Genomic DNA, 12,921 nt, shown 5'->3' with positions numbered 1-12,921 from the left:
GTCAACATGCAAACTCAGTGGTGGTCATGAGTGACATGCCACAGAAGTATAGCCCTTCTTCTGAGACACAACTAGGCATTACCATTTACTATAAACACTGGCAGATGTAGTTAATATGCTTATCTCTCTCTCTTTCTTTTCACTCTGTTTCCCTGCACCCCCCCCCCCCCCTCCCCTCTCAATCTCAGGTCTTACCACCATCTATCAATGTATCCCATCTTAGCTAGGCACAATAACACATTTACTGAATTGTCATTGTTTTATTCATGGATTCTGTTGAAAACCCATTTTGATTGATTGAAGGTGATATCTTGTCTGTCTGTCTGTTTCTCTCGCTAAGATTCTCTCTGACCTTTCCTCCAACTCTCTCTCCACTCTCTTCCCCTCCTCCACCTCGCTCCCTCTCTTACACTCCCGCTTCCCTTGCTCCACTGTGCCAGTCCTCCAGCAGAGAGGAGAGCCCAGTAGAGGAAAGGCTGTTAAGGCTGGCAGCATGGCAGGGCAGCAGGCCAACGGGAGCCAGGGGATCCCTAAGCAGTGCAGAGAAGAGCAGAGCGTTTGTCTGCCTCCCCAGGGTAGAGATGAGAGAGGGGACACCCAGAGGAATATTAACTACAAGAGAGATGTGACCAGGGTGGGGATTACTATATTAGGCCCATGAGAGTACCCCACTCACTGGAATGTGCCGAGTCTGTCTGTGTGTGTGTTAGTCATACCCTCTGTTTATCTCTCTCAAACCATCTCTTCTCTCCCTCCTTCTTTCTATATGACTCAAGAGGAGGACATGACGGGTCCATTAAATCTTATTACGACGTGTTCGTAAATCATTACTGTAGCGTTTCTATCTGATGGCATCTGGTTGACATCTTTGTCATTTAAGTATATGGAAATTAGAGTACATGAACAAACACACACACACAAATGACTGATACACACATGCAAGACTACATATTTCTTAGCACGGAGAGAAAGAGACCGAGAGAGACAGAGAGAGAGAGAGAGAGAGGAACAGATGTGGACATGGATACTTGCTTCTCCAGCAGTCTGTCAGCCTCGATATCACCATGGTGACAGTGACTGACAGAGTCAGGTTGTGAGGCCCAGACCCCTAACTGCCTGTTTATAATATTCCAACAGTGAAAAGGCTGAGAAGAGAGAATCATGACCACCTGTGGCTGTCACTCAAACCTTCACCTGTCATTCAAAAAACTTTAGCCTGTGATTTATACAGTTAAGTTCAAATCTGGTGCAAAGGACCCATGTGATGTGCAGAGCTGTGTTCCAGCCAAGTGCTAACATACCTTCAACTAATCATACTATATTTAAACATATGTAAAGTAACCAAGCAGGATAACATTAAATATTTAAATCTTAGAATTACATAGTAAAAACTAAATGTAATATCATGAATCCATACAAAAACCCATTCACAGCAAAAATGTGATTGCTTGCAAAATACAAATAAAACGAAAAGTGCTTATGGTAGTGAAAGGAACTGGAGTTAAGTTGAGGGTCTTCCAAAAAGAAAGATCAGGGCCAAAAAAAAGCAATATGTCACTGGGTGATTGAAGTGAGTTCAGTGTAGGCTGACTAGGCGCTTGGCGGTGTGAAGAGAGGAGCTCTTTAGAGCAAGTGCTGTTGACTTGTAATTATGGTTATTGATGTATTCAGGAATCTATTATATGAGCCTTGTTCAAAATAGTGCACTTTATAGGGAATAGGGTGACATTTGGGACGCAGAAATGTCTGGCATACCATATGCCACATGCCTTAAATGTTAACCATTAAGGTTCTGGTCATTGAAGAGAACATCCACCAGTATCTCCCACCATGTAGCGTTCCAAAGGTCACATGACCATGGACGACTTTATTGGCAAGATGGGAGGTGTATTTAAATCAGTACAATGTATCAATATAAACTACAAATACTTGTATACAGTGCATTTGAAAAGGATTCAGACCCCTTGACTTCTTCCACATTTTGTTACATTACAGCCTCAAATGTATTAAATAAATACAAATCCTCATCAACCTACACTCAATACCCCATAATGACGAAATAGAATCTGTTTGATTGTTTTACAAATGTATTAAAGATTTTTTTTAAATTAAAAAACACCTTATTGACATACAGGAACAGTCAAAAGTTTGGACACACCTACTCATTCCAGGGTTTTCCTTAATTTTTTACAAATGTTCTACATTGTAGAATAATACTGAAGACACCAAAACTAACACTTTTTTGGTTACTACATGATTCCATAAGTTATTTTGTCACGTAACTGATTGGAGACAGGTGCAGGAATTCGTAATAGGGGAGTTGAATACTCCACCCAAAATATACAAAATGCCATGAAAAGGCAAGGGGACGAAGCCCAAAACAAACACATATACAAAAACACAGGGATGTAACCCAAACAAAAAAGTGAGTTAAAACCTTTAATAAATACACGGGACGAAACCCGCAATACACTACACAGGGCAAGAAACATAATAACAAATGCACAACAATACACGGGACGGGACGAGACCCGTAATAACAAGTGTACAATACACGCAGCACGAAAGCCATGCGTGTATTGTACACATGGTAACAAAATCCAACAAAACAATGGCGAACAGAGGGCACATACAGTTGAAGTCGGAAGTTTACATACACTTAGGTTTGAGTCAATAAAACTTGTTTTTCAACAACTTCACAAATTTCTTGTTAACAAACTATAGTTTTGGCAAGTCGGTTAGGACATCTACTTTGTGCATGACACAAATACTTTTTTCCAACAATTGTTTACAGACAGATTATTTCACTCACAATTCCAGTGGGTCACACTTAGTGTGATTTGTGGCCTACCTAATTTGTGGCCTACCTACCACTGAACAAAGTGGACAGGCTAGCATGCTGTTCAAACAGTTGGAGACGAACAGAAGGTTGTGTTCATAACAATTCAACTGTTTTGCCTTGTTCGATGAATTCAGAGCTTGTGAAATTATACCTAGATCCAAATTGGCTGAACTTGAAATATAAATATTAGCTAGCTACTCACTAGCACGTTGGCTTGTGCTTGAGAGATTGGTCTCATAAACAGTGTTAATTTTCTACAATGCCTACTGCATTGTTAGTGAATGTGCATTATGCATGGTTCAGGTTAAATTTGTCACAAAAAGAGCATTTTTAAAAACTGGGACATTTTCAGCTTCCAGGAATTATGTACTGATCCTTGAGAAAGGGTGTCATGCTGAAACATGAGGTGATGGCGGCACACGACAATGGGCCTCAGGATCTCGTCAAGCTATCTCATTCAAATTGCCATCGATAAAATGCAATTGTGTTCGTTGGCCGAAGCTTATGCCTACCCATACCATAACCCCACCACAGGGCACTCTGTTCACAATGTTGACATCAGCAAACCACTCACCCACACAGCGCCATACTCGCCATCTTCCCGGTACAGTTGAAACCGGGATACATCCATAAAGAGTCCACTTCTCCAGCATGCCAGTTGCCATCGAAGGTGAGCATTTGCCCACTGAAGTCGGTTACGACGCCAAACTGCAGTCAGGTCAAGACCCTGGTGAGTACAATGAGCTTCCGGAGACGGTTTCTGACCGTTTGTGTAGAAATTCTTTGGTTGTGCAAACCCACAGTTTCATCAGCTGTCCGGTTGCTGGATATTGGTTGGTCTCAGATGATCCCACAATTGAAGAAGCCAGATGTGGAGGTCCTGGGCTGGTGTGGTTACACATGGTCTGCGGGTTGTGAGGCTGGTCAGACGTACTGCCAAATTCTATAAAACAATGCTGGAGGGGGCTTATGGTAGAGAAATTAACATTAAATTCTCTGGCAACAGCTAAGGTGGACATTCCTGCAGTCAGCATGCCAATTGCACGCTCCCTCAAAACTTGAGACATCTGTGGCATTGTGCTGTGTGACAAAAATGCATATTTTAAAGTGGCCTTTTATTGTCGCCAGCACAAGGTGCACTTGTGTTATGATCATGCTGTTTAATCAGCTTCTTGTTATGCCACACATGTTAGGTGGATGGTTTATGTTGGCAAAGTAGAAATGCTCACTAACAGGGATGTAAACAAATTTGTGCGTAACATTTGAGAGAAATAAGCTTTTTGTGTCACACCCTGATCTGTTTCACCTGTCCTCGCCCTTCTCTTAGGATGGATGGGCATCTACGGGAACGCAGGAGTGAGAGGTGGTCTGGTCTTGGGCACACTCATTCATCTGTTGCTACTCGTTCATCTCCGAACGAATCCGGGAGTCCCCGAAGGCAGTATTTCCGAGAAGACCCGAAGCCACCCGAGCTCCCTCAAGAATCATCGGCGACGGGTGAGTCACATACACCGGAACCTATGCAACTGGGCAGAGCTAGATGAGAGTTTTACGGACGCTACCCTAGTTTCTGAATTAGGTATCCCCACTCAACTCCTCTCTGTTCCCATGGACGCTAGAGCACTGGACGGCCGCTCCATTGGTAGAGTTACCCACAGCAATGTTCTTGTTACTCTGCTGGTTTCAGGAAATCACAGTGAGGCTATACAGCTTCTCATCATTGAGTCCCTCCATGTTCCTGTTGTTTTGGGATTTTCTTGGCTCCAAAAACACAACCCCGTTATTAACTGGACCACGAGTTCAATCCTGGGTTGGAGTCCGTTCTGCCATTCTCATTGCCTCAAAGCAGCGCAGCCGTCCCCGAGACGGCCTTCTCAGAGCTTAAGTCAAGCCTTGGATTTCTCTTCCGTCCCCGCAGAGTACCATGACCTCTTCAGCAAGATACGGGCTACTTCTCTTCCCCCGCATCGTCCCTACAATTGTGCTATTGACCTTCTCCCAGGTACCACACCGCCTCGTGGTCGGCTATATTCCCTATCCTAGAGACCAAGGCCATGGAGGAGTATATTGAGGATTCTCTGGCTGCTGGAGGTATCCGTCCTTCTGCATCACCTGCCGGCGCATAGTTTTTCTTTGTGGAAAAGAAGGACAAGACCCTGCGTCCATGCATTAACTACCGGGGCCTTAATGACATAACGATCAAGAATTGTTACCCCCTACCATTCCTCTCCTCGGCTTTCGAACCTCTCCAGGGCGCTACCAACTTCTCCAAGCTGGACTTTTGGTATGCCTACCACCTGGTTTGGATACGCGAAGGGGATGAGTGGAAGACAGCCTTCAACACTGCCAGTGGACATTATGAGTGCCTGGTCATGCCGTTTGGTCACACCAGCGTGGTCTTCCAGGGCCTGGTAAACGACGTGCTCCGGGATATGTTAAATCGTTTCGTGTTTGTCTACCTCGACAACATCCTGTTTTTTCCTTTCTGGGATATGTAGTCGCTGAAGGATATGTCCAGATGGACCCGGAAAAGGTGAAAGCAGTAGTGGATTGGACCCGTCCCGTCAGTTTGTGGTTGAGGTTGATGTTTCTGACATTGGAGTGGGGGCTGTCCTGTTCCAGAGATCCATCCAGGACCAAAAGCTCCATCCCTGTGCCTTCCTGTCCCCATCATCTCAACTCTGCAGAAAGAAACTACGACGTGGGTAATCGAGAACTCCTGGTGGTCAAGATGGCACTGGAGGAGTGGAGACACTGGCTGGAGGGAGCAGAACATCCATTTTTGGTTTGGACCAAAGAATTTGGAATATCTCCGCACAGCCAAGCGCCTTAACTCCAGGCAGGCCTGGTGGGCTCTGTTATTCACCAGGTTCAACTTCACCATTTCCTATCGCCCAGGGTCCAAGAATGTTAAACCTGATGCCCTCTCTCGCCTGTACAGTCCCGTTGCCACATCATCTGACTCCGAGACCATCCTCCCTACCTCATACCTTGTGGCTGCTGTGGGCTGGCATATTGAGACCTTGGTCCACAAGACATAACGTTCCCAGCCTGCCCCTGGAGGGGGTCCAGCTAACCGGTTGTTCGTCCCTAATTCAGTCCGGTCCCGGGTCCTGGAATGAGCTCATTCCTCAGGGCTTACATGTCATGGCCTTCCTTCGACAACATTTCTGGAGGCCCACAATGGTTCTTGATGCCTCTCTGCCTTCGTCGCCGCATGCACCATTTGTGCTCAGAATAAGACTCTGAGGCAAGCCCCTTCTGGCCTCCTTCAGCCACTACCTGTCCCTCATCGTCCCTGGTCCCATATCTCCCTGGACTTTGTCACTGGGCTCCCTCCGTCTGATGGTAACAAGCGTTTTTTTCAAAGCCGCCCATTTCATCCCTCTCTCCAAACTACCCTCTGCCAAAGAGATGGCCCAGCTCATGGTGCAACACGTCTTCAGGATCCACGGACTCCCGGTAGACATGGTCTCCGACCGGGGTTCTCAGTTCTCGTCTCAGTTCTGGAAACCGTTTTGCACCCTTATTGGGTCGGCAGCCAGCCTGTCCTCCGGATTCCAACCCCAATCCAACGGCTAGTCAGAGCGAGCGAACCAAGATCTTTTGCCTGTCCACGACCATTCTCTTGCCTGCCCCTTGGATACTAATCGCCATCTGCCTCCCGTGTCTGCATCTGGGTCTCACCCTGTACCTCTATATTTTGTGCTTATGAAACATGGAAACAACACTTTACCTGTTGTGTGTATATTTAAGTTCAGTATAATTTCTGATTGATTTTTTGTTGTTTATTTCACTTGGTTTGGTGAAGTAAACATTTGTTTCTCATGTCAATAAAGCCCCTTTTATTTTAACTGAATTGAGAGAGAAAGAGGAAAAACAAATCCAATGTGAGTCACAAACTTTACCTTCTGTGGTTCAACAATGAGCATGGAAGCAAAGAAACACGCTAAATCACACAGATTACTAGTGATGGGTGAAAAATAAATCAATACAGTTACACATCGCAATATTATTTTTATTGTAAAAAATTGTTACTGTAGGTTTTTAAATAGTGAGCCAGGCTAACTTTGTTTTCACCACTTTTATTTCCCTGACGAATCAAAACTCATTTTCTCATGCATTTACTTGTCACTCTGCAGCAGACACATAGTGAGCAATATGTTCGGAACATCAAATCGCAATAAAAATCACAGTTTCGAATTGAAATACATATATAATCGTAATACATGTTCTATCGGCACCGAAGTATCGTGATAAAATTGTATTGTGAAGTCCCTGGCAATTCCCAGCAATGCAGATTAAACACACTACATGCAAATTGCACACAATTCTGTGGACCTTTTTTCCAGCCATGTAGAAAATCACCTCAGAGCTCAGGGTAGTTGGAGCAGTCAATAGTAATTTCCTCTGTGTGTGGATCTTTACGAGGTGTGCTAGACTCCCCAAGCAGACCCAAACCCTATTACATGGCAGGTCCCACCCACACCCACACACACACACACTGGCCATTACCCAGGCTCAGAGACCATGTCTTCCAATTTCATTTCAGCTCCATATGTTTTCAGCCAAATTGCAAATCCCACTGATTGCTTTGCTCCTGTAAGGTCTTCCAAAATCCATTCAGCTCCCACAGTTCCAGCCAAATGTCCATTGATCATGGATCAGCAGTCTTTTGCCTGTCTTTCACTCTCTTTTCAACCACCTCTCCTATGTGAGATACAATGGCGGTATCTTCCGGTCTTTCTCCGAGTCGTATTGAACCAGGCCACAGCATGGCCAGTCTCAGCTCAATCCATCCAGACACTTTTGTCACTTCTCCAATACAAGCCATTAGCTGATCTTTATGGATCCAAAAGGGAAATACAATCCCTTCCTAGAGTCAAAGAGGGAACCAAAGCACCAAAAATAACCTTCAAGACAAGCAAGGAACTAGTTGAGTGTTGTTGGGTTTCTATCATAAAAAAGACAGGTCTGGATCTATACTTCCAGCTCGGAAGTAGTATAGAACTAGTTCCTTTTCTGAAAGTATGTTGCAGATAAGAGTGAATCGTCTTTATTATCACTTGTTGGTGATAACTGTTGGTTTGGAGCCAATCAAATGTGTGTCGTGCACATGTTTTATGCCTGTGCGCATACACGGCTATTGGATATTGGAATGTTCCGCCTGCCTTCGCCTGGTATGGACAAATCATTCATGTGATCCAGGTTCTAGTCTCTGACAGAGAAAGGGGAAGTTTACATTCACACGACCCAGATTAATTCCATTTTTCTTATTTGATCTCTTATCTGTTATTTCTAGCCAGGGCTGCGTGTCAATATTCGACAACAGCTTCCTCTTGTTGCCTCCCTTTCCTTTATCCATGGTGATCTGTGAGTCCTGGACAGGTCTAAAGTGAGTAACCTAGCTCACACACTTTGTATCCTGGGGGCGGCAGGTTAGAGAGTTGGGCCAGTAACCGAAAGGTTGCTGGATCGAATCCCCGAGCTGGCGAGGTAAAAATGAGTCGTTCTGCCGCTGGAACAAGGCAGTTAACCCACTGATGGTTTTACCACAAAAAAACAATTGTTTAGGTTTAGCGAATGTTCCCAGTCTGGTATCGGCACGTGCGCTCTAGCACACAGCTCGCAGATACAGTGTGGGTATTACCTACACGATGAGATTATTATGGACAAAAGCTCGATATCATTTTTATTTGTCAAACAGCAGCCAAGCATCGATGATCATGTCATCAGAATAAGACCCTCGATACTTATTGAAAGGAGCATCAAGCTCATCACCTTGCACTTTCACCACCCTGTGAAGTTCATCATTATTTCATCTGAAGCCTAATCAATTGCATGCTTTCCCTTGATAGCGTGATAGTTGTTATCAGACATGTACTTCACTCACACAAAAAGGTTGGATGGAAACCTGGTTAATGTCAAGCCATTTTGAGGATGCTGGAATTATATTTTGGACGACCGTGCATATGCCTAAAGGAGACTATTGAAGTAGCTTAAATCAGATTAAAACATTGACTGGTTGTTTTTATGCCACATATAAAAAAGGGCACATATTTTCAAAGATAAATGACAAATATTTAAACGTTTCCTGAATAAATGGGCCTGCCGGGAGCATATGTGGCATCATTACTATAAGACAACATGGGCGAATGATGAACCGCAACAGTCTGCGAATCACCAGTCTGTGCACAACACCCCCCCCCTGTTCCCGTCCCCTGGCTAATGAATAGCTGACATCATCCAGGCTCAAAACTGGCCATCGTCAATAACCCTATGACTGTCACCTGAAAGATGTCCAAGGCGACCCACACTTAGAGCCATGTTTCCACTCTCAGTCTTACTTTCCATTTACCCTTTCAAATTAAAGGCCACCATTCAGTTCCATAAACTAAGCAGACAGACAGGGTACAGGAGGGCTGCCAAGCCATTACACAGAGACAGAGAGAGACAGAGAGAGAGAGAATTTTGTTCTAACAGCCAGAGGAGAAATATTTTAACTGTTTGAAGTAACCCAACTGAAATCCAGACATTGGTTAAAATATTAATTTGTTCAGAAGGTGAAAGTGGGCTGAGGGAAGGTTTGCTTAGTTTTTCTATCCAACGTCTAGCAATGAAGCCCTTTATCTACTTTCCCAGAGTCAGATGAACTTCTGGATACCATTTTTATCTCTCTGTGTGCAGTTAGAAGGAAGTTGCCAACTGGAGTTAGCGGAATTGCTAACTAGCATTAGCGCAATGGCGTTACCACAATGATCCCATTGAGATGCATTTTTTTAAAGGGAGCACTGGCCCAGCAAGCTTTCACTGACTGTCTGGATTCGATTTGTAGGTTTATAATTAAACATGTTTATTTACATTTTGGTGTTTGGAGAACACACCAGGGGGTTTCTTATCCCTGAAGTTGTGCTGTGTTTCAACCCAAAACAAACTTACTCCCTCAAACAACAGTATTTTAGGGAGTAGGGGAGGGTAAGCATTGAGAAACAGTCAGGCATGGTCAACCTGAAATAAACTGAAGAAAAAACTACCACAAAACTTTTGGATTGATAATAGTGGCCGTCATTAAGTCAGCCAATTTGTGACAGTTGTGTTGGTAAGAGGAGAGGCAGTCTCACAGAGAACGAGATGGAGAGGGAGATCTGACATCTAAGGACACTGTCAGAGTCAGTTACACACTGACAGGGAGAGAAAACCCAGGAGAGAGGGGGAAAGAGAGGAGGAAGGGGAGAGAGGAAAGCGACAGGGAGAGGGGACAGACACATTGACGGTTATCCAGGAAAAAGAGAGGGAAAGAGAGGAACGAGCGAGAGACGAGTGACAAGCGAGAGAGCGAGAGGTGAGAGAAAAGGGGAGAAAGGGAGTGAGAAAAGGGGAGAAAGGGTACACAGCTGGGCCCAAACATGTACCCCTGGTCCCTATGGAGCTCCTGGTGCCCCCCTGCCCTCCTCTTCAATCAGAGAGGTAATGAGGCCTCCAGCTCTGACATCTGTGCTCCTATCACTGATTAGACACATCCCTGAACAAGCACTGAGAAAACCAGACACCACAGATTACCATAAGCACAGCCAGACACCACACATGATTGATGTTCCCCTAAACAACAGGGAACCACACACTAAACTACAGTACCGCAGAGACAACCAGCCAGATACCACAAATCAGATTTATGTACCAGGTGCGGAAATAGCAGGATAATGCAATATCCGAACAATTCATGCATTCACACTCACAGAGAGGTAGAACCAATCACTGGATTGAGAATACAGTGCTCGTACAATAAAATACTTCCTGAAACAGTTAGGCCCGCTTTATTACAGCAAGCCAAGGATCAATTTACCCAGGAGGATCCGAGGGGTACTGAGAAATCCAGCAGAGAAGAACACCTCATAAATATCCACCAACTTATTCATATTAACTGAACTCTGGCCCACACAGAACTTTACAGTGTCATGACGACAGTAAATAGGCATAGCCCAACCTAACCAGAGCAAAGCCATCCACCTACAGTAGCCTATCGCACCCACATGTAAACATGACATCAGATGACTGCAGGCAGGAAGAGATATAGTTATCTGTACTAACAGTCTGGGCCTTCATTGGAGCTCTGGGCAGAGAGAAGAAAGTAAGTCAGAATAAGAGATAGAGAGAAAGAGAGGGACTCTTATCCCTTTGTCAGACACACAGTGCGTGCATAGTGCGTGCATGTGTATACTTGTGTGTGTGTGTGTGTGTGTGTGTGTGTGTGTGTGTGTGTGTGTGTGTGTGGTGTTGTGATAGAGAGAGAGCACGAGAGATTAGAGCGTTTCAGGCACGGACACACACACACCTGGCCGCGTTACCATGGTACCTCACCTCCTCTCTGGGTTGTGTGAAGGCATTCCCTACAGACCCCCTCTATGCCCAGCAGGCACTAGAGCGTGACTCAGTACCAGAATTGACCTAGCATCCCTTATGTATATAGTGCCACAACCCTCCATCTCTTCTTCAGAGGCTGACACATAAGGGGTAATATGTGACTTGTTCCCTGGAGGTGATAGAAATAACACATTTTAATGGATTGATTCCCCTAGACAAGTAGACTACTGGTTCCGCATGGTATGGTCAGATATTGTGTAACTAGTTATTGTTTATTGTGTGTGGTTATTGCGAAATGTATTTCCCTTTTATTCAATTGAGTCCATTGTGAGAGATCAAACGGGAATTTCCTTGGTAAGTAAGGCCACCACTTTGTTTCACTATGACGTGTTACTGAGCGCTTACAATGTCTCACTGTGTGTGTCGTCTTTCCTTCACTATCAGTTGATTAAATAATGAGTGACAGTCCAGTGACAACACTACGATTCCCATTCCGGTGAGGCCAGCATTCCCTCAGTTGATCTATTCTTAAGGGACCCCTTAAATACTACATAAGGTTTGGCAGGGACGGGGGGAGCCGTTACGCAACGGGAAGCCACGGCTCCAGAGAGTCAGGGTGGGTATAAATGGGCTAGTGATACACCCTCAACCCGCACATACACTAGTCTGACTGTCGCTGCACGTAGGCTATGCTACATCAAATCACTAGCCTACTCCTGGCATATAGCTTACATTTTGTAAAAGGTCAATGTAAATCTATTTATGTTCCTCTGATCAGATCGTGAGTGACAGCCCACAACAAGCCACGGGTCAGAATAAAACAAGTGTCAAATTATTCGGTGAGAACAGCTTTCTAACATACGGCACTTTACCAAGATAGGGAATGTTGGTATTGTTGATGATGCTTATTATTAACGCCTGTTGATATCCATTGCCAGTCCTCTAACAGGCAGAATCCCAGGTTACTGCCTATTAAATACCTGATAGACTACAGTACGAAAGTGAATCGTAAACTTACCACCCAAAACTAAAACAAAGTAACAACTTCAACACCTCACTCTTATCTAGATACAATGTAGCCTAAAAATAATCAGAAACAGTGCCGTTGGCTGAACAACATTGACTTTTCAAAATGTCACTTACAAGCAGAACTTGTTTGACAGTTGGCCAATTGGAATGGCAGATAAAACCCGGAATACTTGCCCAAACCATTTCCTTCTACTGTGACAACAGTCATAACAACACCGGACAAAAAAAATGGGTTACACTGAAGCCATTATCTTACCTGCAAGACACTGTGATTTCAACTTTGGTGGCGGGGATGGAAGCATTGAGCGGGTCGAAATCTCCTATCGACGCCATGTTGACGAAGCTATTACAGTTGTTCATGGTGAAAAATATTTTTGTCCAACCCCTTTCAGCAGCAACAATCGAACAAACTACACCTCCTTTAGCGAAACAAGAATGAATGCATGTGGACTGAACGAAGAGGAATGCTCCGAAGCAGGCTACTAGCGGTGGGTTGATGTCACTTCAACAGTCAGCGTCACCTACTTGCGCTGCGAGCGGAATGTGCGCCTTAGACAAAATAATTCCACAGATGCCCATCTGATAAATAGTCTACAATCATAACAGGCATTCCTAAGATACCTACAGTAAGGACACTAGTCATCAAATAGGAGTTAGGCTACACTGCCCCTGTCATGACTTATAATAGA

The 12,921-nt window shown here is 44.6% G+C and overlaps 1 protein-coding gene across 4 annotated transcripts in view; it reads right to left on the bottom strand.

Moving 5' to 3' along the window:
• LOC109896819 (copine-8) overlaps positions 1–12,718 on the bottom strand; it is a 103,788-nt gene extending 91,070 nt beyond the window's left edge. For 2 of the 4 annotated variants that reach the window (XM_031832020.1, XM_031832019.1), the window contains exon 1: positions 12,489–12,716. In XM_031832020.1, the coding sequence (XP_031687880.1) occupies positions 12,489–12,592 (104 nt within the window). In that variant the 5' untranslated portion in view covers positions 12,593–12,716. Of the gene's footprint in view, positions 1–12,488 lie in introns of all 4 variants that reach the window. The other 2 variants (XM_031832018.1, XM_031832021.1) reach the window with 2 other exon arrangements.
• Between the last annotated feature and the right edge of the window lie 203 nt (positions 12,719–12,921).

This window comes from Oncorhynchus kisutch, linkage group LG9, assembly GCF_002021735.2.
Source record: "Oncorhynchus kisutch isolate 150728-3 linkage group LG9, Okis_V2, whole genome shotgun sequence".
NCBI classification, from domain to species: Eukaryota; Metazoa; Chordata; class Actinopteri; order Salmoniformes; family Salmonidae; genus Oncorhynchus; species Oncorhynchus kisutch.
The sequence above is the reverse complement of the archived record's forward strand: the minus strand, read 5'-3'. Positions and strand labels throughout refer to the sequence as shown.